Here is a 22,455-nt window from a genome sequence, read left to right on the forward strand (position 1 = left end):
ATATTTTATTTATAATAAAAGTCGGTATGAAAATTTTATGAATGAATCAAATGATTCTTATAAGAGTGATGAAAATGGAGATTATATAAATAATCACTCGCCAACATTCAATACAGAACCACAGTCTCGTTCTATTTTCTCTCTAGGGAGTATTGTTTTGCTGGGTGCTCTTTTTTCTTTACTATTTATTCTTATATTCTTCTATTTTAGAATAAATAATATGAGAACTGTGGCTATTTATAAAGAAAGCTGGTATTAGAAGATATTCTATCTTGATATAATATTTCGGGCTACCCTGTCTATGCCATGAGTGCTGTGGGGCATTTATTGATTTTAACTTGTTCTGTTAAATTATTTGTACGCACATTTATCTATTATAATAACACTTCGAATATAAGAATTTCATTTTAGGCATTACATTTTACATTTAGTAAAATTTCTTTATATAAAGGGTATTACTGTAATTGTACAAAAGAAAAATAAATTAATTTTCATGAGTTGGTGTAAAGATTAAATTTATTATGTACAAAATGTTCTTAGGATCTGTATATGGAAGTATCCTAAAAATTCGAATAAAATAGGCAATAGACAATATTAATGCCTCAAATTATATTTTGTTGATAAATGAAATCTAATAGTAGATAGAAATTGTTAATTTTAACATAAATAGCCTGTACTGCTATTTATATTTAGAGCATATAACCCTAAATATTATACATATAACTATCTTCTTTTGTATGTTGGAACTCAAATAGGCGTATACTACATATGAGCTATTTTGATTATGTACAATCATAATAGCATAGCCTAAATTATGTGCCAATGTTGGTATAGTGCATTAAATACATGAAATATTCAAATTTGGCTATATAAAGAATTATGAGTTCTTTAGTAAATGCTAAATTCTACTATCTTTTAATTTTAAAAATGCGACTACTGCACATTTTTTTTAAATTATAACCAGTCTCGAAATTCTTAATTATATCCTCTACTGAACTATCTATATCTTTCTCTTTGCACTGTATATCAGATGCATCGGTGATTTCTGTTGCAAGAAGTTGAATAACCCTTTCACATGTATACACACAAGAGATATTATAAAGATAGATAATAAAATCATTCCAAAATTCGTTTTTGCTAAGAAGTTTTATGCTACCAACTACGATTACAGTATATTTCGCACGGGTTAGTGCCACATTCATTCTTCTGCAATCACTAAGAAAACCTATTGCGCTGGTCCTTACTGTTGAAATAATAATGCAGTCCTTTTCTTGCCCTTGAAAGCCATCCACTGTAGTTACTGTTATGCCTGATTTCACAATAGTAGAGTCAGTGCTTATTATTTTTTGCTGCTCTTTATACGGTGTAATAATTGCAGCCGATTTATACTTATTCATTACATGTGGAAGCAACTTTTTTATGGTGCATAGCTCCGTCTGGTTACAAATACTTCTGTTTTGTTTTATTTCCATCCCATTAACATCCACAAATGCGATGGGAAGCACAGAATTAAGAGACAGCCCGTTGATTAGCTGCCCATTATAAAATGCCTTGCTTGGGAAGTGTGATATCTTATTGTGCATTCTATACTGTGTAGTTAGCATTATTGGGCTTATTACAGTAGAAAGCCTTTCAAACAGGGAAATCGAGAGCTTTGATATGCCAGATAAAACAGTAGCAGGCAGCTGCTTAGGGTCGCCCACTAGAATTACATGGCTGAGTGAATTCTGCATAGGAATAATACTACTCGGTTCTATAGACTGGCAGGCCTCATCAATAATCACCACGTCAAACATCATATTTGTTACTGTGGCTGAACCCGACATAGAAAGAGTAGAGAAAACAAGCCGTACCTTGTTCATATTTTCAAGAACTTTATCATCTTCTGTACCAATTGGTGTTCCATCTAAATATGCAGAGATCTTTCCAAGTGTTCTATTGCAGATGTCTATTCGGGTTTTTGGTTTATTCTGGTTATATGGATTCCTTTCGCTGTACACATGCATCCAACAGGGTTTTTTCGTAAATAACCACTCCCAGGGCGAATTGCTTTGCACAAGCATAGACACTGCCATATTACTCGGGGCACATACCAGAACCTTTAATCCCTGCCGAATTAGCTGGGATATTAAGCACGCAATAGTTAGAGTCTTTCCTGTTCCAGGCGGGCCCTGTATTAATGTAATCTTTTGGTTGAGACTTTTCTCTATGGCACTTTTTTGTATTTCATTTAATTTTTCATAGTAACTGTCCATGTGCTCTGGTTTAACTGTTTTTATGCTCTTCTCTGGCTTTTCTAGTTTAACTATGCTTTCTGGGGTCATCAATAGTTTTCCTATAGAAGACCTGCCTAGTTTATATGTAGATACACACTCCCGTTTACTTGATATAATATTAGATACCCAGACTAATTGATAACTTTTATATGATCCTATATATTTTTCTTTGTCATTTGTTACAAGTATTCTATACATATTATTTTTTTCAGATGCATTAATAATAATTCCAATAAAACAGTATTCTATTTGTTTTTTTGATTTGTAATTAGTCACCATAACAATATCACCAACCCCCATGCTTAATTCATTAGTACTGTCTTTTATCATTGTATTCAGGTTTTTTTCATAAACTACCACATTAATAGTATGTTTGTTATTTATTGGCTTTCTTTCTGGAACTTTTTCTGTTGGTTTGAATATTAGATCAATCCTTTCAGTTATTAGACTGCTAATAAATAATTTGTCGGTTTCTTGTATAATTGATGCAACTGTTTCTTCTACAATCATTGGATAATATGCTGTAAAATACTCTAAATTTGACTTATAACTATCTTTGACCTGTGGCCCATTCCATTCAAACATATTATAAGCCTCATTAAAATTACATGTAGAAATATCATGCACTTCTGTATTTTGGTATATATATGTATAATATTCCATTACTAAATGAGCTACTTCTTTCTTATATGACTTCTTGCTCTTTTCTTCAATTAATTTTAACCCCATGCAAATAAAATTATTTAGTATGTATATAGTCTTCTTATTGCATCTAAAATCATTAATGATTAATTTATATATGCATTCCAAATCTTCTTATTTATTATTATAAATTTTATTTTAATACTGAAGTCTTCATAAACATAAAGATAAGTATACACTTTAAGTAAAATTTATAATAATAATGTTTATTATTATAGTAGATATATACTTGTCTTTATTGATTAGCATACGTCCGACCAATTGAATGTTGTGCCTTAGATAATTCTACTTTTTAGACAGAGGAATGATTTTTCCTATTTGCTTTATATTAGCGTAGACCACTTTATTCTGTATAATCATACCAGAACATCTTGCCATGTTATTCTGTATACTGTCTATCCACATTGTGTAGAAGAAGGGCTCTTTTAGGTTGAATTTTTCACAGTTATTAAAGTTGACAGAGTGTGACAGGGTAAGAATATTATATTTTGTATTGATAATGCATAACCCTACGCTTGTTAGTGCAGTTTCTAATAAGTATTCGTCTGAAATGAAAGACAAATAGGTGTACACTTGGTCTAAATGCGCTTCTTCTGAAAGAGGCAGGGCTTCTTCCTTTTCCATGTGCAGCTGATACCCAATACATCTGGCAAATTTACAAGTCTTATGCTGGGATATGTAAACATCCACACCAGAACATCTTTTATGTGCTACTTCAACGTATTTATTGAAGTCTTCTTTATCCCTTAAAATTTTCTTCATATATTTAATTGCCGGCTGCATGGATTGAATCCTTTCTTTATCAGAAAGACGTGGCTTAAAGTACTCAGAAAGAGAATTCTTCTGGCTCTTGTGAATTGTTTTTATATACTTCTTTTTTTCGCTGATTATTGCAGACTTTTTCTTTTGAAGTAGTACGTGGCCTATAGCACGCATTTCCTCTTTTCCTTCCACTTCCTGTATTACATCTATGTTAATAACCATAACCGTTTTTCCAAGTGGCTCAACACTACTTTTATATACAATTGGATGGACTGGATCTGTCTTGCTTTTAAAAACACAGTCCCCTGAAATAACTTCATACCCGGCGGTTTCTTTAAGAGCACATCCTATAATATGCGAAAATATCTGACCGCCAAACACAGGCCTTCCTTCTAGTCCAAATGGAACAGTACATTTGTAATGCCCTGCTTGTTTATCTTCTTCCATTGAATAATTTGCAAGTTTTACATAAGAATTTATATGGAGTGGATTACTAATACAAAGCGCCAGAAACATGGAGAGTTTCAGAATCACAAAACCCAGTTGATAGAAAATCCTGCATCTATCCTGGCTGACTCTGGATACTCTCATAAAAGACAGATTTACCTTGCTTTTATTTTAAGCTTGTTTTTTACTATAACCTAAATTAGCACAAATTATTCTAAAAACATAACACACAATAGAAAAAATAATATGCAAAGCAACACAATTGGTCTTAGACCATGTATTGTATGGGGCTTAATACAGGAATAGACTAATCGATTTGCTAGCTTAATTAATTTCAATTAGTTATATTAAATACAACCACAATTATCCAAAACAATAAGAACCAATCACACAATTATTTATATTACCAAAACCATTAAAACATAGATTATTGTTATATAGACCGATCCAAACTGAAAATATTCAATTATAGTAAAATTAATTAAACAAACACCATGCTAAAAACAATAAAAAAGACTTATTATAAATATAAACAGAAATCACAGAAAACAATCAAGTTAAAGAAATATACTTTACGCCATAAGATATATAAATAAATTATCTTTAACTGTTTGTATAATAGATTTAAATCTAGACTTTAAGTATTTAAATCTAGTAATTGTATGCTTGTTTGTATTAGTAATAAAGATATATAAAAATAATTTGTACACTAGTCTGTTATATTTTAGGTTAATGTCAATACGTATACTATCACATACTTACTACTCTGGAGATACTACTATAATTCATATGAACTTGGATTATATTTAAGTGGTAAATTTGGGATGGTACGAGGATTTTAAAATATTTTATAATTCTATTTACTGGGGATTTAGTGGTAATTTATATGGTGCGAGAGAAATTTAGATATATTGTGTTTACCACACATTACAATACTGCAATTACACCAGCGATTATTCACAAGGGAATACACAATTCAGCCAATTCAATTCTGAGTGACTGGGAATATGCAATGACTATGCCAAAACTAAAAATTGCTGAGTATTATCCCCATTTGGGTATAGGCATAATCAAAGTATTTTTAAGTGGGGTAGAGTCTATTCAAAAAATATTTAGGCAAATGATTGAAGTAAATGATTTAATAATACGGTGTGAGATTATAAGGACAACAGGAATAATAAGAAAGGCAAAGAAATGGATATTAAAAAATAAAGCAATAAGAAATTAGAGCATAGTGAGTGAATATTTACAAAAACTATTTGTTAGAATAAATTACACAGTTAATATTTAAGTTAAGAAATGCATTAGGTGTACAAACAGTTATTTAGTATATGCCATGCAATGAATAATAAATGGATTGTAATAAGATATAACCAGAAATAGCCACAATCTGCTTCTATAGACAGAAGAAGTAAAATATTATTTCTGGTGCTAGATAATAAAATAATGGTATAATTAAACGCATTATAAGTAAAGGGGATATTCGAAATATTTGAAATAAATATAAAGATATCGGTGAATTATTTTTTGTAAAATGAGTGCTATAAGTCTTATGTGCAGTATAATACAGGTTATAAAGCCAAATAGTCTAATTTTAACAGGAAAAGAAAGTGAATTAAGAGTATTTGGTACTAGCATTGTAGACATGCATTTATCAGTTAGTAAGTCTGGGATGTCTAGCAAACTAAAGCATACAGTAGAAGTAAGAACAAATGAGTTTTTTCGCCTATTAAAAGAGTGCAGGGTGTTTTCAGACATACACTTTACAGAGAATGACATGGCAACAATGAGCATAAAACAGGAGGGATATACTCTACAGTTGGAGTGTATAGCAAAGGCTGTGGAGGAAATAGTGCCGCCAGGTCTTAATGCAGGCATAATTGTGGACTTGGATGGTAAGCTAATGAAAGAAATAGCCACAAAGGACTGTCATTCAATACAAATCACATTTAACTCAGCAGGCCTAGAGATAAAGGTTAATGGGCCTATAAAAGTACATGCAGTACAAAAAACAGCCAATTATATCAAGAAAAAGGCCAAGCCATATGCATTTATTATGCCGGCAGATGGATTTGTGATTATATCTAAACTGTGCAAGCTGGATCCAAATAGAATTATTATAGGAGTACTAAATAATGTGTGTGTATTCTATATATATTTCACAGACATAACACTTATTTGCCACTTGGCAGGAACACTTCTTCAATTGAGTGAGTACTGATATAGACTGAGGATGCGTTAGTATTCAGAGTATATAAACTTTTATGTGTATTTAAGTTCAACTATATACATGTAAATATGTAGGAATATATATATCTCTATAGAGGGATTTCTTCTGAATATAGTATTAGAAAGGCATTAAGTAGTAATGAATGGAGAGTGATATAAGTTAGAAAACATTCATTTCAGTTATAATGGCCTCCGTAAAAAGTGTGATACAACTCGAATTCATTCGCGATTAAACGGAAAACAGGAGATAAATTACGGAATAATAAACATTAGGCGGCCTCCTTGTCAAGGGGAAAATGACAGAAAGTATCGCGGTATTTATATGCACAGTTATAGTCATATGCACCATATTTTGGGTGTGGCACATGCACATAAAACACTATAATCGGGTAAAATGCACAATTGTACTCAACGATCTAGAAAGAAATATAAAGTTAGATATAAATATAAATAACGCTTTTAAAGAAATGCAGATGGTTTCTGAAAGAAACAGTTGGGTTATTGCCACTGTAAAAAGCTGTAATAGCATTCCCAAGAAACGCTTTATTCAAATACTACAGGCACTTAAACAGCTTAAAATAGAAGAATTAAGAATAGAAGAGATGGAGATTGACTTAGAACATGCTTGGATAGATGAGATAAAAACATTAAAAAGCATTTCTCTGCACAACTCAAGGATATCCCCTGTTCTAATATATGAAATTAGCAGATTGCCTAATATAGAATCATTAAAGATATCAGGAGAGTCGTCTATTTGGGATAGAGGAGATATTGTACAACTGTCCATAAACGATACAATACGATCAATTGTAGTACAGAATGTAAGAAAAGGGCTTATGGAAGGCTTATTTCAAAGTGTTTTTTTTGCATCTGTTAGAAGTATTAGTCTAAATAGATCGAATGTTGAATTGGTTGAGCTATTTAGATCTACCAACACAGAAAGCATTCGTAAAATAGACATAGCAAATGAAAAAATAAGGTATTCAGACAGATTAATATTACAGCGATTTACAAATCTAGAAATTCTTTCAGTTACACAGACTAAAGTATGCACTGCCGGGATAAATCTATCGGAGAATCCAGAAATTCTAAGATTTAATCAGTTATGGCAGTTTAAAATAGACAAAGGTATTTATTATAGTCTTTTCTATAACACACTCTTAGAAACGTCTGAAAGCAACTTTCATTTACTTATAAATCATCCAGAAGACAACTGTTCTATTGAATACATTCCTATTATAAACAATCTCTCTAGATTATTCTGCAGGGCTAGGTCTCATAATGTTCTTCAAATACGCGTGGCAAGTCTACCAACCGCAGGCACAGATACGAGCCAGATGCAATGCATAGGCCAGAGCATGCACAAAAGCTTGCCATTTATAAAGGACACGCAAATAGAGCATCTTCTTGTTACATTTAATACAGATATGTGCCAAGAGAAAATACAGAATGTATTAGAAACTATCGTATTTCAGACACAGGCTTACCACCCAGAAAAAATCTCTATATATTTCAAATACACTAGCACACTAAGCAAACTTTATATTGATTCTCTGGTAAGTAATGAAAGACACTGCTCTCTTAAAGAAGTAACACTAAACAATATAATTGTATTAGATGAATCTATTTCTTCTGAATGCAATGAATCTTCAACAAGCATGCCAAGTAACAATGCGCCAGTTTCTTTGTCTATGAAATACGCACCAAAGAAAGCAGACGAGCACCCATGGCAGATGAATTTCTATTCAAATGAAATTACTTCATCTATCAATTCTTAAAAACGTAGAATAAATAAAATGAAATATCTAAATCTAATTTGCTACTCTTTCCATATATGCTACTGTGGTGCCATTAAGTATTGTTGTTCCCATCTTTTCCTTGGTGTGCCAGCACAGTAAATCTTCAAAAAGAATATTTACATTGGAATCATAGCTTATAAACTTTCCCGTATACACTTTTCCCGTCCTTAAAACAACTCTAACAGATTTTCCTTTGCTCTCCTCTATCCACTCAACTGGCTGCATAAAAAATTACAAGAAAGAGAAATATTATTATAAGACACTTAAATAATTTAAGAAACTGTTTGTAATCAAGCAATTAAACAAAAATTGTTAGAAGAACGTTGGACCTATTAAATAATTAACAAGCGGTTTTAGTACCTTCTGGTGTATGTTGCAATTTATAGCACATTTGTCTATAAAGCAAAAGTGACTCTAATTGCAAGGGGATAAAAATAAATATAAATTTATAGCTTTGCTTACGGAAACAGGTATGTATTCCTAGCAGGAAATAAAAAGTACATTTAAGTTATTTCTAATTATTAGATTGTTCTCTATATTCATCTATTTCATTTATATAGCAGAGAATTTCTCTGTTAATAATCTGAAGCATGACCCGAAATGCATTATATTTCAATAAATACTATGCTAAGAACTCATCCATTTATTGTTTTATTTAAAATAACCATGGCAAATTGCATTCAGATCCCAGAAATGCCGAGCGCGTCTCATTTTTAGGTGTGTAATGCGTGATAAGAGTATCTTTCTTGTATTTTATTAAAACCAGCCGGTTTTTGTTCTAAATGCCTATTGTAAAAATAAACCAAACCCCTGTTAGATGTTTTGCGAAATAGAACGCCTTTATTCCAAAAGAAAAAATACCATAATAAAAAACAAAAGGAAAATCATATAAAGAATTTTTGTAAGCAGGCACTGTTTACCATAAATATTTCTTCTATATTCCATTCCTTGCATGTGAAAGATCCTCAGCTCTTCCGAGTATCCAAAATTAGCGTATACGGAGTTCTTCTTGCATGTTTTTTTTACTTCTGCTGGCTTTGGAAAGAAGCCTTCGCTGTGCTGTTTTCCCTTAGAGTATATTGGTATTACAGTGGAGAGACTGCAAAGGGTTTTGCAAACAGGACAAATGCTTGATTTCTCTCCCCATCCACTAATACATCCCCAGCAAAATAGATGGCCACATCTGGTTACAACAGGTATTTCTACCTCACACATACATATACTACAATCAAAATCAACTTTTCTTGCAATCTTCTCTATAGCAATTTCTTTTTCCATCCTCCTTAAGTTATTCTCTCCTATAAATTCTCTTTGACCAATCATCACTCTTTACTGTAGCACACGCTTAAAGCCTCCATAGCGTGGAATCGAACATCCTCACTGGTCTTTGAGGAAAGTATTTCAAAAAGCACTAGATGAATATCCATCTGTCGTATTATTCCAACTGACTCTGGGTACACTTCAATTATTCTATATATGTCATTTGCTGCTATCCAAATATTATTCTGGTTCTCTGACTTTAGAAAGCGTTTTAAAGACTTGATTATATCAGCCCGCTTAAGAATAAGAGTATCCAGGTTTGTTTTCCAGAACTCTATGCTAAAGTGGTACGGATATGGCTGCAGCTCACCACTCTGCAGCTCCTCCAAGTACGAGTCAAATGTAGAAATGTTTTGGGACAGCTTGAAATACCGCTCTCGGCAATACTTTAAGTCATTTTGCTCTTCTGGATCATCTTTGTTTCCCTTATTAGAAATCACAGAAAGAAGTGCTTCGATTTTCTGGAATGTCCCATAGTTGTATTTTTCTGTGTACTTCAAATAATTCTTTATAATCCCCAATGAGACACGCTGCTCTTTCTCTTTGCTGTCTTTTGATATAAAGGAGAGCATGTAGAACATGGGAGACAGACTGAGTGCATCTAATGCCTTTTTAGAAAAAGTAAGCATCCAGAGCAGCATAAGCCCCTGGTACTTGCACGTTCTTTTTGTACATACATTCAATATTGCAGTGATTAGCTCATTGTTCTTTGCTATTTCTTCCTTTATAGGGTCTTCTTCAAATAAACTCATTGAGATTCTTTTAGATTGATAGTCTAGAGTGCACAGGCGCTGCAGAAATATTAGAATCTGCTCTGTTTTTTTGCTGTCTGGCTCTTCTTTAATCGTGTCTGCAACTATTTTATAGTATTCTTCACTTCCCTGGTTCATGTAGCGGTATGCTCTGGTGAGCAGCTGGAGAGCTTTCAAAGAAATTAGTAAGTCGCTTGACTCACTCAGCTCTAAAAGCTCTTTGACAATCTCTTTGTTAGTTAGCTGGCATGTGGCCAAACCACCTAGCTCTAATAGAGTACTGCGCACTTCGTCGCAGTTTCCCTTTTCTCTAAGCACACTTAGATACTTTTGAATGCTCATTTCTATTTCTTTTAAACAAAATTGATTTTCTTTTATTTGCCATTCATTCTCCTATGAAAGTCAAAAGTAGCTTAGAAAGAATGGAAACTAAGAAGATGAAAAGGAAAGCGCTGGCAGAAATCCAAAACAACCCGGATAGAATCGTCAGAGGCTTTTTTGAACCAGAACAAGAGAAAGAAGACCCAAAATCTATAAAACCCTACACAAAGGATATTCTTTTGCATTATACAAAAGAAGAGAGCAAATACATGCCTTCGCCAGATTACATGTCATCACAGGAGGAAATTAAATGGGCAATGAGAACAGTTCTTATAGACTGGATTATAGACGTACACTACAAGCTTAACTTACTCCCAGAGACGCTGTACCTGTCAGTTAATTTAATTGATAGATTCTTAACACGGCGAGTTGTGAGTATAGGAAAGCTGCAGCTGGTAGGAGTGGCAGGCCTGTTGATATCCTCCAAATTTGAAGAAGTTGCTTCTCCCTCGGTTGAGACGTTTGTGGTGCTTACCGACAGAAGCTTTACAGAAAATGAAATACTCCGGGCAGAAAAGTACATGCTGCACTGCTTGGACTACAAGATAAGCTATCCGTCGCCGCTTAACTGGCTGAGGCAGTGTTCACAGGATGAAGAGGTTGAAAAGCTTGCAACGGTCATTCTAGACTCTACGCTGCCAGAAGAGGCATTTTTAGTGTATACCCCCTCTATTATAGGGTCATCTGCAGCGTACATAGCAAGAGATGTTTTATACGGCAATAGTGATGATTTTAATGAATTTCATCGGTTCACACCCCATGATTTAGGAGATCTGTCCAGTTGTATATGCGAGGTTAAAAAATACCTAGAAAAGCCTATTCTCCACAGCTCTATCTTTAAAAAGCACAGCACCTCACTTACTAAGCATTTGAGCATCCGCCGTAGTAAATAGATGTAATCACGTGCAGCTGTATAGTTCTTAATTAGAGTTGTATGGTGCCTAAGTAATAATTAATCCTAAGAGTTTGTGCTCTCCAATCAGATATTAAAATAGAATATTATTTGTTTCATATTTCACTCCTTTTATCTTCTCCTAAGGCGATCCGCCACAACTTTTGATAAATATTTTTGAGAGAGTCTTTCTGGATTGGGAATCACGACATTATAAAGAATAAATCTGTCACTATTTATACTTTTGTTTGCAGTTTTGTTTTATTAAATTAAAGCTATAAATAGATAAAGGAAATTTAAAATTTTTTAATAAATGAGCAGGGCTTTGAATTATTGAATATCTCTAAGTATAACCTGAAAGGGAAATTGGTCTTAATACACAAGAAAGCGCAGAGAATATATTAGATGTAAAAGAAGAAATATTTTAATTTATTTTTAGACTAAAGTATTAGCATATTTACTATTATTATATATTAGTGCGGTTGTTATAAGAATATTATTAGAATGTGCATTAAAACTAAAGAATATCTGAATTCTCTGACTATTTTTAGTAGAATGCATATATTAAGTAATTTACCATAAATAGAGAATGTTATTAGCAATGTTTATGTTATTTACAGGATAAGAGAGCCTGAAATATAAAAGTGTAAACTAGTGCTAAGTATGCAGATGTATTAATAATTATATAGAGATGTTGTATTTGTTGGATACTATTATTATGGGAATATTTAAGAATTTGAGTGGGATTGAATTGGTTTTATAATAATTTATTTGGGTTATCTAAGTGGCTATCTCTTTGTTTTAAATACTCTTTCCAGTCCTTTCTTTAAGTAGTGCTTTTTTGTGTATAAGAGCTCTTCTTTTGTTTTTTTGCTCTCTTCTTCTTTTTTCTGTTCCTTTTTCTCATTTTTATACCAATCGTAGTTGACTTCTGAATCTATAATGTAGTTGTCTGGTACAGTGTGGTTGTGCTCATTAAATGAAAATGGATCGTTTCCTGGCACTGGATGAACATATTTAATTGTTCCCTTGATGTATTCCTTTATTACCATCTTAATAAGCTTTCCTTCTTCTGCACACCCTGTTGCTTTCTTAAGATAATATAAGTAATTTTCTTCAATTGTTCGTCTGGAGTCATTTACAAACTCAATTATCTTTGTAAGATAGCAGAGCTTTCTTATTCCTATTCTTTCAACTATTAGCTTTAATACAGTCTTTTATGTCCCTGGTGTGGTCAAGCGAAAGAATTCCATTAAGAAGCAGGTCTTGCTTTTCCGCTACAAACGTGGGGAAGACCAATCCTGGGCAGTCACATATAACCATTGAGTCCAACTGCAGTGTCTGCACGTTCTTTGTCTTTCCGGGAACAATGCTGGTTTTTACCACCTGTTTTTTAAACAGAGAGTTGATTGTAGAACTTTTACCGACGTTCGGATACCCAATCATTCCTATCTTCTTCACACCGTCTTTTAATAGAGAATCCCACACACGAAGAAGCTCATCTGACCGGTCCTCCACCGCCGAGTAGAAAAAGTGCTCTATGCGCTTCTCTGTAAAATACTCGCTCCACATGCTCTTCTGCTTGTCTGTTAGCAGATCAGATTTGTTTAGAAGAAGATAATGTTTTTTAGTTGGCGCAATCTTAACTATATCCTCGGTGTAAAATAGCAAAGGATTCCTTGCATCAACAATTTGTACAATCAAATCATTCTGTTCTACTGTAAACCAAAGCTGCCGCCATACATTAATGTTTCTTTCATACGGCGTAATTGATCCTTTGTTGTTTAAAAGTGCATTCATATTTAGCTTCCATTGGTTAAACGCCTTTCTTTCTTCATTCTTGTAATCTTCTCTGTCAACCGTCTCTCTTGGTTTCTGGGGTATTTTGATTCCCTCTTTTCCCTCCACCATTGTAAGCGCTTTTATTGACGTGTTCTGCGAAAAGTCGTACTCAATTATTTCTGCGGCTTCAACCAGGGAGTCAACCTCTGTGGTTTCCAAAACACTTTTCAATGATTTGTTCTCTTTTTGTGGCTTGTTCATTCTTTTGTCCTTAATTACCATTCGGCCCCATTCGTACTTGGTCTTCATGAAAAATGGAAAACATCTGAAAAAGTTTTTAATCCCGAAATACCACGTAACGGAAGCCCATCTTAACAAAATATGCTTCATATATTAATTGCATATAAATACACAGAGATCGCTGTTCACTCTCTCTTTCCAGTATATTAATAGTGCTGTTATATAGAAAGGCCTATATATACATCTTATACTAAGAATATCGCCTGAATTTTTATAAACACAAACTGCCCGAAATACAACTTGAAATGCCAAATGCAGAGGCGAATTAAATTTATTCTAAATAGATTTATCCGTCCTTGCAGAATTTACTTACTATTTACTCCTATCATAATGTTTATGTGTTATTTTTGTCTGGCTATTCAATTTGATTGAGATAATTCAATGCTTCTTGTGCGGTAATTCTCTTCTCTGGCATCTCTTTTAAGCATTCAAATATCAGCCCAGAATATATTGGATCATGTTTTGCATGTATTTTTAGCAAATACTCCATCTGGTTGCTGCCCTGTAAGTCAATGTACCGAGATATTTTGACTAGCTGGTCTTGTTTGTCTGTGCCCGAGAATAATGCATTGCCTGTTAGTATTTCACTTATTATACAGCCCACACTCCAAATGTCAATCGAATACCCATATACCTTAACCCCCTTTAATAATTCAGGCGACCTGTACCATAGAGTCACCACCTCTGATGAGTACGATGGCATTTTAATTTCCAGGCTGCGCGCCAGACCAAAGTCTGCTATTTTCATACATTCATTTTTATCTACAAGAATGTTCTGCGGCTTTAGATCTCGATGAACAATCTGCTGGCTGTGTAAGTACGCAACCCCTTCTATCAACTGCTTAATTAGCCCTTTATGACTAAAGGGCACTCCTGAGAGAAGCAGTTTTTTCAAGTCAGTGTCTATATATGACAGCACAATCACTAGCTCTAATTCACTGTGTAATATGTCTTGGATAGATAGAATGTTTTTGTGCGACAGCCCTTTCATTATCGATATTTCTCTTAATGCTGTGTTTGGCATTCCCTCCTCCTCAGACAGTTTAATAATTTTCAAGGCAACTTTAGTTTTGTTAATTTTGTCATACCCCTCATAGACCATTGAATATGTTCCATACCCCAATAAGTCTCTCCGAACAAATCTATCCATAAAACTTTTAAAACACATTGAAGTATATTAAATAATACAAATGGTAAATAACCCAAATTTTTGCCTATTTCTAAAATACAGCAGCTATTCTCTGTGCATTCTATATAGATATAGCTCTATTTGACCAGAAAATTCTAACCCGAAATATTCTAACTCGAAATTTACATTTCTTATATTATTTACATCATGCATCTGTAAATATAACAGCGAATTGCACTTTTTTTGTATTACAATCCAAGAAGCATGATTTGAAACATATTCTAAAATTCAATGAACACTCTCATTTGATACACTAACTATGCTACTACATCTAATTAGTACTCTGTTGGAACAATTGTTTATCATGCATTTGGAAATAAGTATGTTCATTCTAGAATCAAATCCTTCTAGTATTCCTGTGTATACCTTTCCTGTTGCAATTTTAACTGCTACTTTTTCATTTAATAGGCCTGGTAAGAATGAACCCAAAATATTTATGTTCATATAGAAAATATTTTGTTATTATTTATAATTTCTAGCCAGCCCCGGGTTTACTTAAATGTATATTCTTTATTTTGAAAATAATTACTTATTTTATTGTGGCTTTAATTTCTATTCCAGACATTTACTTGCTTTAAATACTTTGAAATATCTTTAAAGGTATATTCGTACATTTTGAGGATATTTCAGGTATATTAGAAATATGCCATAAACATTTCTAATATAATAACAGATAACACAGGGTTTATTATACTTGTATACTTTGTAGTTTTAAAGAACATACTTCTATATAGCTTTAAATACCATAAAATTACTATACTACGCACTGAAGTATAGCCTTGTTGTTATTTAATTTAAAATGTCAAGCCATTTCATATGATGAATTTTTGGGACATTTCTTACTAATTGTATCTGTTTGTTATTATGTCTATTACAGTGTTTCTTTGATATTTTCTCTCTTTTTATGGGTGCTTGTATTTTTATTTATTTTTATGGAGGATGTCCTGAGGTGTGGCTTAGTGGGGTTGATTGTATATGGAAACTACATACTATTTTCGGGTTATATTACCACTATATTCTGGTCTATGTGCTATTCTGTGCTATTCAAACAGATTAACAATAATACTCCATTTATTCTGATTCCCGTAATGCATATAGTATTAGTTGTTAGTATTTTGTTTACCGTTTTTCCGTATTTGGTAATGTCTATATGTAGAAAAGAATTATTAGAGTTTTTTGTAAGCACTATACATAATAGACAGGAGATAGTAAGCAACATATCAGCAGCTGATTGCCGCATGTATTACAGAATATACAATGCTTTAAAGCCATTTGCAATGTACACTTCCTATGATGTTCAGAAAGATTTACTGCTCAGTGGACGTGTTGTGTGTTTTATATTCTTCTTTGTTTATTTCTATAGATTACAGAAGAATCCTCTTTTTTATCTTATTGGATCTATCCCTAAAGCAGCGCATATAATCAAAATATTTGAAGGTATTTTAAACACGCTCTGCATTGCGAGTGTATACCAAGCATTGTTTTCTGTGCTTTCATCAATCTATTTTGCGCAGCCACTGCTTATTACTTATATGATGACATTTTTTGTTTTGACGCTTTTCCCTGTACATTCTCTGATTTATTTTTTCTTGTTTGCAGTAATGCTACTTGCACACGGCCAGCGATTAAATTCTGGTATATTGATTATTTCTGGGGTGATTATACACATAATAATAAGATGTATTTTCTCTACTAAAAGCAGCGTAAATGCTGGCATAGGCAACAGATACTTAAAAAGTATAAGTAGTTTCTTGGGGTGGAAGGTATTTGGATGTGCAGGACTTGTTTTAGGCCCATTCCTTCTGTTTTCTCTTTTAGTGCTGACAGGCCCAGATGATGTTCAGCCTTCTTATAATCACAACACTGCACAGGAAATAACCCGAAAGATAAACAAGAGCCCGAAAAAGCTAACAAAAACCATGGAAATACTACGAAAGAATAAATAGTTCTATTAGAATAGAATCAGACTGAGTTTCCCGCCATAATATTATTTTTAGCTAAATTATTTCTTGATGAAATAAATTCTTATAAATTCTTGTATTAAGGCGCATTTGGCTGCATTTGCTGCCAGAGCCCATTTTACTCTCTTTATCTTATTAAATATATTATATCCAGTCTATTTGTATTAATAACATATAACTGATTGATTTACAAATTTGGTATATTTTATATTTATATTGCTTCCTGCATTTTGGAGGGAAAGTACCCGCCAAAACAAAAGTATAAATATATTTTTATTTGCAGAAATAATAAAATGGAAGCAAAGACAGGAGACAAGAAAATAATCCCAGCAGGAAAGGCACCAGCAAAGGGCGTAGGTGCAACTGAAAAGAAGAAGAAGAAGACAAACCACATGTCTAAGAGTCAATACAACTTCAGGTCATCTATCAAGAGAATGCTTAAGAACACCTACCAGGCAGCACCACCCCAAGTCAGTGGACCTGTTGTAGAAAGTCTTTGCAACATTGTCTGTGATATAATTGACAAATTGTCAAATGACTGTGAAATTCTTGCCAGAAAGGTAGGAAAACAGACAATTAACCTTGAGGAGGTAATGGCAGCTGTTATGGTTAACCTATCCGGAGAGCTTAGAACCCACGCCATCAAGGAAATAAAGGAGGCAGTGGCTAAAGTCCCATCAAGATCCAGTAAGTGAATAGTGCACATGTGTGCAAAGTATATTACACATTGTCCAGAGAATAATAGGATGGGCGTGCATATGTATCGAATGTTCTGTGTCTAAGGGCAAAGCTTCCCTGTGCGCATCCGTGCAGAGTTATTGCATTGTGTAGAAAGTAGCAAGAGTTACTGCACATTGTATTATTTGTCTTGGGTTGGGCCCTGAATAAATATCCACTTGCAATTTTCATTTTCTTTTATGCAGGCCTTTCATGCGTACACTCTTTACATTTTATTGTACTCCTGGTTTAACTCGTCTGAGACTGCAGTTATTTCTGGGTACGGCAATTCATCCTGGGTCTACGCGTTGGAAATATTTATTGTGAACAAGTGCGGGTATATCCTGCCCTATATTGTGTCCTATATGCATGCAAGGGAAATTCAGAGTATATTTTACATGGGAATGGAAGTAGGCTTGTACTTTGTGTTTACACAGATTATAGGATATATTAAAGAGGCAAGAGTATTTCTGTTGAGCAGTAAGCTTCCTATAAACCCATCTGGCCACACTTTTATTTTACTTAATGGAATACACATTTTGCTAAATATCAATCCATCACTTATAATAGTGATTCTAATGTATGAATATAATAAAATATTAACACATACCATAGAGTATTATCATACATTCATTGATGTATTCCTGGGAATATGTATATATTATGTGTACAGATACGTAATTAACAGAATACATTAATAAACACACATAGTGCATTATAATCTAGTGCTTCTCCTACCAATAATCCAACCTTTGCCTGATATATTAGATATTTATAGCCCGAATATTCTGTATCTACCTAAATTATACAGATAAATTTGCTTTAATAAATAACCTAAATTAACCCCTTAACCATTAAATTGTAATAATCCAATTGCTATTCTATAGTTTATACAGTAAAGAGGAAAAAGTATATTAATTATTTTACTAAATTGACAAATTAATATTTATACTTTTAAGGCAAATATAAATGTATTGTAGAAGGCTTAAAATAAAATGCTTAATGAGAAGAAATTAGCAGTTTTAGTTGAGAACAAAAGAAAGAATTTCGGGTTATTTATAAATTCTCTTTGGCGGGCTCACCAGGAGCACCGTCGCCGCCTGGATACCATAGTCCAAGATGGATAGAGATAGTATTGAGGGATGCCCTTTATTATGATTATTAGAATATTGGGATGTGTGCGGACGCGGAGTCCTTGTGGCGCTATTGGCGCTGAGCTTTTTGGTAAATGTTTCCCGTGGTTCTTCTATTAGTTTGCCCATTCTTTGTTGAGTGCGTGCTACTTATATAGTCCTAAGTTGATCAGTGATTCTTAGATTCTGGTCTTTTGTTGAGGCAGTATCACCGCGCGCGGAGACGCATTGGGGAATCGGCCTCGGGCCTGCGCGCTTGAGTGGCGGTGTCACCACACTCTTATTATGTATCATTAAGAAGAACAAAAATGTGCTAATAATTATAATCCTGGATAGTTTAAGGCATTAAAAATATCGTGGTGAATGCCGTATTTACAGCCATTATGATTATTGTCTCTTATAGATATGAGTCCTTCTTTGCTTTCTTTAATTTCTTTAAGTTTTGTGCCTTGAATCATTTCAGAAATATCTTTTGGGTTAAATTCTGTGCTGGTTTTTTCTGGATTTATTGCTGTTGCATGTATAGAGTCTTTCACTTCTGTATCTGTTTTATTTGGATCGAATGAATAGGAATTTGTTCTTTCTAGTAACTCTTTCATGGTAAGACAGAACAGAGGATTATTTTTGTAGTTAATATCAGTACTATTTTTATAGAAACAGTGGCCGTACATTGCCATGTTGGTAGAAGGATTTTTTCGTTGTAGCATATCAATGAAAGAGGCGTGAGCCGGCTGATTAATAGCACTCATATAGGTTCTTTCATCTTTTATATCACTATCAAAACTGTATGTTGTATACTCATATACACTGTTGTACATTCTTGTATTCCAAGATATAACTGTACAGTCGTATTGTTCATTAATTTCTTGCTTAACACTCATACTATAGCAGTATAAGTCTTCATATAGGTCTGTAGAATATTGTATAAAGAAATCGCTATAATAGTGTTTAATAGCAAAATTTAGTATTTTTTCTTCATCATTGCCTACTAATAGATTAGTATCTGATTCATTGGGATATTCTTGTATGTAGCTAGTTGGCATTAAGTTTTTATACTCTTTTATCTTAGATGTTTCATATTTAATTTTATTCTTGTCATAGGGGCCAATTGTATAACCAGTACCTATAAACTTGGTCAAAAATAAAGGTATTCTTGGCTTGTTGATGTTATCATCTTTAACTTCATCTTGTATGTGATCCGGATAAATGAACTGAGCAAAGCAGAATTCTTCTAAGTATATATTTTCTTTTATGTAGTAGAAAACTACATTACAGTTCTCTTCTTCTATTATCTGCACAGTTCTATCTAAATCAGAGTTTTCTGTTATCAAAGACCACGTACAGTCCTTTCTATTGTACTTAAACGGGTGTACATTTTCTTTATTTACATCATCTCTATTATTTTCTCCTATTTTAAATACATCTTTTAAATGATTTACTATATCCTTAATAGTGTGAAACTGACACTTTATAGTTATGCCACTTTTGTCTATATAAGTATATACTGGAAGATGAATCATCTCAACTGTATGCCGTTCATTATCTACAAACTGTATGTGATAGTGGTCTTTAATACTTAGCACCACATATTCTCTATTAACAGCTAATTTACCATTGCACATCTTATAAATCATTTGGATAGAATGCCCATTTTCTATTTTACATATTTCCTTTAATGCCTGAACAGATTTTAAATACTTTTGTGTTGCAACAGCGGAACTGCCTAGTATTTTATTATATTCCTTGTAAGTAGTCATAGACTCAAATAAGCATGCACCTCTATCTTGAATTCTATCGCTTTTTTTTAAATCTAGTTTGTATATACTCCAGAAATACTTATAGAATAGCTGAACATTCATGTAAACTAGCTTATATATCTTCACTGCGTCATAATCACTTATACCTTCATTATTAGCAATAATTTTCTTATATGCTTGCTTTGCTATTACTTTGTTTTTTTGCACCGTGCCTAAAAGATATATTATAATTGCTTCTAGGTTTAGTATATCTATATTAGAAAAGTCTTCATTGTCTACTAGAAGACAATTTTTACCTTTAATTTTATTTAATTCTTTTTTAAAGAGCCGGAAGAACTCATTAACTATACTCTGCGGCAAATTATAGAAGTCTTCATACACTTCTGGCATGTAAAGAATTGCATTTAAATTTTTCCTAATTTCCTTTTCTTTTTCTTCTTCTTTTTTTCCCTCTGTGCTCATCTGGCTGCCTATACCACAGCAGCAGTAATATATATTTACTTCTTTGTTACTTAATATATCACCAAGAGTTTCTTTTTTTATGTTAGAATAGTCCTTAACATATACATCTTTATGCATATATATGATTGGTCCATATACCTTAATATAATTGACTATGTCCTTTAGAAATCCTTTATAGTATAGGGAATTGTATTGTATGCTATCCGTTATGTCTTTCCTACATAGCATATGGTCAAATAAAGTTTTCATTCCTAAAATGCTTAATGGCATACTTTGAATATTATTCCAAATATCTGTTTTTTTACTGTTCTTCCAATACTTAATGTATCCATCGAGTGCTTTGCACATTATTTCTGACATAATTTCTGGAGTTTTGCATGGCTTTATTATTAAATTATTTTTTTTCCTGCATATTTAGTATAATTCCGTATAGTATAATTTCTTCTAATATTAAAAATATCAGATACATTAGAATTAGCATGGCTACTGCTAGACTGTATGGGGCTAGGACTGTTATTCAATGGTAGTATATTATCTGAATTTGTTCCTACATCTGTACTATGTCTATTTTTGTTTGTATTAATTGTTCTTTTATTTTCTTTGTTCTTATACTTCTTATTTTGAGTATTATTTAACCACAGTATAATATAGTTATTATTACAATTCTGATTTGTATGACTTTTAGATACGTCTAAAATTGCCATATTACTTGATTCTGATTCATCGTATAAAATAGGCTGGTTATTTTTATCTGGCGGCATATTATTTATATATAGTTGATTTTCAGCTATACGCTCTTTGCTTGTGCTTGCAGTATCTAATACTTCAGAGGCTGTCTCTCTAGATATTAATGGCAAATTGCATGCCACTTTGCGGATCTTTATATCTCTGTTTTGATTTTCTTCTTTATATGGTATTCCTGTACATATAACTTTGTTCACTATTATCCATAATATTCCAGTAATAATACTTCTTTTCTTATAACTTCTCATAATAATTATTTAGTTTTTAATATATTTTTTATATAAATATTATAATAGCTGCATGGCATCAGAGTTATTATTGTGAAATGAATATTTTTTATTTTTAGTTCTTTAAGCTCTTATTCTATCTATTTCTGGGGTATGCATTATATGCTACAGTTAAATATATACTTTTTCTTGTTATAAGAAAATTATAGCAAAATTACAATTAATAATAAACTCTGTGTGCTTTTAGTAGTAACCACTTCTTAGTGGTTTCTTTGTATTTATACAGAAATCTTAGGAATAAAATATTCTATAATTTATTTTTTCTTCTTATTCTTTCTTTTATTTATGCTTCGAGTTGTATTTAATATATAAATTGGATAATTCTTGCTTAAAATTGACTTAAGAAAGAACCAATTATTATGGCACTTTATATTTATATCTGTATCATTCATTTTAAACTTCAAATTTCTTATTTAACTATAAGCTTATAGTTAATAATGACATATCTGCACCCACTCTCACAAGTTTGTATATTATACGCACACGCCCTCACCAACTCAGCCCTCCATTTATTCCTGCCCACCTCGCATACTATGCATTCTTGGCCTTCTTTGAAGAGCCCC

The 22,455-nt window shown here is 32.7% G+C and overlaps 18 protein-coding genes across 18 annotated transcripts; 8 read left to right on the plus strand and 10 right to left on the minus strand.

Annotated features, from left to right (window-relative positions):
- Nucleotides 1-37: 37 nt before the first annotated feature.
- NEPG_01897 (uncharacterized protein) lies at nt 38-448 on the plus strand (the record flags this gene model as incomplete). The annotated part of the gene is made up of 1 exon (XM_013204271.1): nt 38-448. The coding sequence occupies one exon, from the start codon at nt 38-40 to the stop codon at nt 257-259; it is 222 nt and encodes a 73-aa protein (XP_013059725.1). The 3' UTR covers nt 260-448.
- Nucleotides 449-908: 460 nt separating this feature from the next.
- On the minus strand, nt 909-3,005 carry NEPG_01898 (uncharacterized protein; the record flags this gene model as incomplete). The annotated part of the gene is made up of 1 exon (XM_013204272.1): nt 909-3,005. The coding sequence occupies one exon, from the start codon at nt 3,003-3,005 to the stop codon at nt 909-911; it is 2,097 nt and encodes a 698-aa protein (XP_013059726.1).
- Nucleotides 3,006-3,214: 209 nt separating this feature from the next.
- On the minus strand, nt 3,215-4,331 carry NEPG_01899 (uncharacterized protein; the record flags this gene model as incomplete). The annotated part of the gene is made up of 1 exon (XM_013204273.1): nt 3,215-4,331. The coding sequence occupies one exon, from the start codon at nt 4,329-4,331 to the stop codon at nt 3,264-3,266; it is 1,068 nt and encodes a 355-aa protein (XP_013059727.1). The 3' UTR covers nt 3,215-3,263.
- A 732-nt stretch (nt 4,332-5,063) lies between these two features.
- NEPG_01900 (uncharacterized protein) lies at nt 5,064-5,458 on the plus strand. Its single transcript, XM_013204274.1, has one exon. It carries the CDS (start codon nt 5,074-5,076, stop codon nt 5,413-5,415), a length of 342 nt encoding a protein of 113 aa, XP_013059728.1. The 5' UTR covers nt 5,064-5,073; the 3' UTR covers nt 5,416-5,458.
- A 263-nt stretch (nt 5,459-5,721) lies between these two features.
- On the plus strand, nt 5,722-6,501 carry NEPG_01901 (uncharacterized protein; the record flags this gene model as incomplete). The annotated part of the gene is made up of 1 exon (XM_013204275.1): nt 5,722-6,501. The coding sequence occupies one exon, from the start codon at nt 5,722-5,724 to the stop codon at nt 6,406-6,408; it is 687 nt and encodes a 228-aa protein (XP_013059729.1). The 3' UTR covers nt 6,409-6,501.
- A 211-nt stretch (nt 6,502-6,712) lies between these two features.
- Nucleotides 6,713-8,201, plus strand: NEPG_01902 (uncharacterized protein; the record flags this gene model as incomplete). The annotated part of the gene is made up of 1 exon (XM_013204276.1): nt 6,713-8,201. One exon carries the CDS (start codon nt 6,713-6,715, stop codon nt 8,192-8,194), a length of 1,482 nt encoding a protein of 493 aa, XP_013059730.1. The 3' UTR covers nt 8,195-8,201.
- Nucleotides 7,678-8,440, minus strand: NEPG_01903 (uncharacterized protein; the record flags this gene model as incomplete). The annotated part of the gene is made up of 1 exon (XM_013204277.1): nt 7,678-8,440. One exon carries the CDS (start codon nt 8,438-8,440, stop codon nt 8,228-8,230), a length of 213 nt encoding a protein of 70 aa, XP_013059731.1. The 3' UTR covers nt 7,678-8,227.
- Nucleotides 8,441-9,055: 615 nt separating this feature from the next.
- NEPG_01904 (uncharacterized protein) lies at nt 9,056-9,493 on the minus strand (the record flags this gene model as incomplete). The annotated part of the gene is made up of 1 exon (XM_013204278.1): nt 9,056-9,493. The coding sequence occupies one exon, from the start codon at nt 9,491-9,493 to the stop codon at nt 9,056-9,058; it is 438 nt and encodes a 145-aa protein (XP_013059732.1).
- Nucleotides 9,494-9,537: 44 nt separating this feature from the next.
- On the minus strand, nt 9,538-10,629 carry NEPG_01905 (uncharacterized protein; the record flags this gene model as incomplete). The annotated part of the gene is made up of 1 exon (XM_013204279.1): nt 9,538-10,629. The coding sequence occupies one exon, from the start codon at nt 10,627-10,629 to the stop codon at nt 9,538-9,540; it is 1,092 nt and encodes a 363-aa protein (XP_013059733.1).
- Nucleotides 10,630-10,681: 52 nt separating this feature from the next.
- NEPG_01906 (cell division cycle protein Cdc13) lies at nt 10,682-11,650 on the plus strand (the record flags this gene model as incomplete). Its single annotated transcript, XM_013204280.1, has 1 exon — nt 10,682-11,650. A coding segment is annotated over one exon (880 nt), but the record flags the coding sequence as incomplete, so codon positions are not given.
- A 660-nt stretch (nt 11,651-12,310) lies between these two features.
- Nucleotides 12,311-13,651, minus strand: NEPG_01907 (uncharacterized protein; the record flags this gene model as incomplete). The annotated part of the gene is made up of 1 exon (XM_013204281.1): nt 12,311-13,651. The coding sequence occupies one exon, from the start codon at nt 13,649-13,651 to the stop codon at nt 12,752-12,754; it is 900 nt and encodes a 299-aa protein (XP_013059735.1). The 3' UTR covers nt 12,311-12,751.
- Nucleotides 13,652-13,953: 302 nt separating this feature from the next.
- On the minus strand, nt 13,954-14,810 carry NEPG_01908 (CMGC/CDK/CDK5 protein kinase; the record flags this gene model as incomplete). The annotated part of the gene is made up of 1 exon (XM_013204282.1): nt 13,954-14,810. One exon carries the CDS (start codon nt 14,808-14,810, stop codon nt 13,998-14,000), a length of 813 nt encoding a protein of 270 aa, XP_013059736.1. The 3' UTR covers nt 13,954-13,997.
- Nucleotides 14,811-15,059: 249 nt separating this feature from the next.
- Nucleotides 15,060-15,275, minus strand: NEPG_01909 (uncharacterized protein; the record flags this gene model as incomplete). Its single annotated transcript, XM_013204283.1, has 1 exon — nt 15,060-15,275. The coding sequence occupies one exon, from the start codon at nt 15,273-15,275 to the stop codon at nt 15,060-15,062; it is 216 nt and encodes a 71-aa protein (XP_013059737.1).
- Nucleotides 15,276-15,763: 488 nt separating this feature from the next.
- Nucleotides 15,764-16,809, plus strand: NEPG_01910 (uncharacterized protein; the record flags this gene model as incomplete). The annotated part of the gene is made up of 1 exon (XM_013204284.1): nt 15,764-16,809. The coding sequence occupies one exon, from the start codon at nt 15,764-15,766 to the stop codon at nt 16,775-16,777; it is 1,014 nt and encodes a 337-aa protein (XP_013059738.1). The 3' UTR covers nt 16,778-16,809.
- Nucleotides 16,810-17,085: 276 nt separating this feature from the next.
- On the plus strand, nt 17,086-17,686 carry NEPG_01911 (uncharacterized protein; the record flags this gene model as incomplete). The annotated part of the gene is made up of 1 exon (XM_013204285.1): nt 17,086-17,686. One exon carries the CDS (start codon nt 17,086-17,088, stop codon nt 17,485-17,487), a length of 402 nt encoding a protein of 133 aa, XP_013059739.1. The 3' UTR covers nt 17,488-17,686.
- A 9-nt stretch (nt 17,687-17,695) lies between these two features.
- Nucleotides 17,696-18,341, plus strand: NEPG_01912 (uncharacterized protein). Its single transcript, XM_013204286.1, has one exon. The coding sequence runs from the start codon at nt 17,710-17,712 to the stop codon at nt 18,205-18,207; it is 498 nt and encodes a 165-aa protein (XP_013059740.1). The 5' UTR covers nt 17,696-17,709; the 3' UTR covers nt 18,208-18,341.
- A 301-nt stretch (nt 18,342-18,642) lies between these two features.
- Nucleotides 18,643-21,221, minus strand: NEPG_01913 (uncharacterized protein; the record flags this gene model as incomplete). The annotated part of the gene is made up of 1 exon (XM_013204287.1): nt 18,643-21,221. The coding sequence occupies one exon, from the start codon at nt 21,219-21,221 to the stop codon at nt 18,963-18,965; it is 2,259 nt and encodes a 752-aa protein (XP_013059741.1). The 3' UTR covers nt 18,643-18,962.
- A 29-nt stretch (nt 21,222-21,250) lies between these two features.
- On the minus strand, nt 21,251-21,853 carry NEPG_01914 (uncharacterized protein; the record flags this gene model as incomplete). Its single annotated transcript, XM_013204288.1, has 1 exon — nt 21,251-21,853. The coding sequence occupies one exon, from the start codon at nt 21,851-21,853 to the stop codon at nt 21,251-21,253; it is 603 nt and encodes a 200-aa protein (XP_013059742.1).
- Nucleotides 21,854-22,455: the final 602 nt, after the last annotated feature.

This window comes from Nematocida parisii (assembly GCF_000250985.1).
Source record: "Nematocida parisii ERTm1 unplaced genomic scaffold supercont1.4, whole genome shotgun sequence".
Classification (NCBI taxonomy): Eukaryota; Fungi; Microsporidia; genus Nematocida; species Nematocida parisii.

Excerpts from the sequence above, each read along its gene's own strand:
- NEPG_01912 (XM_013204286.1), top strand. The coding sequence starts at position 17,710 with ATGCAGGCCTTTCATGCGTACACTCTTTACATTTTATTGTACTCCTGG.
- NEPG_01900 (XM_013204274.1), top strand. The coding sequence starts at position 5,074 with ATGGTGCGAGAGAAATTTAGATATATTGTGTTTACCACACATTACAAT.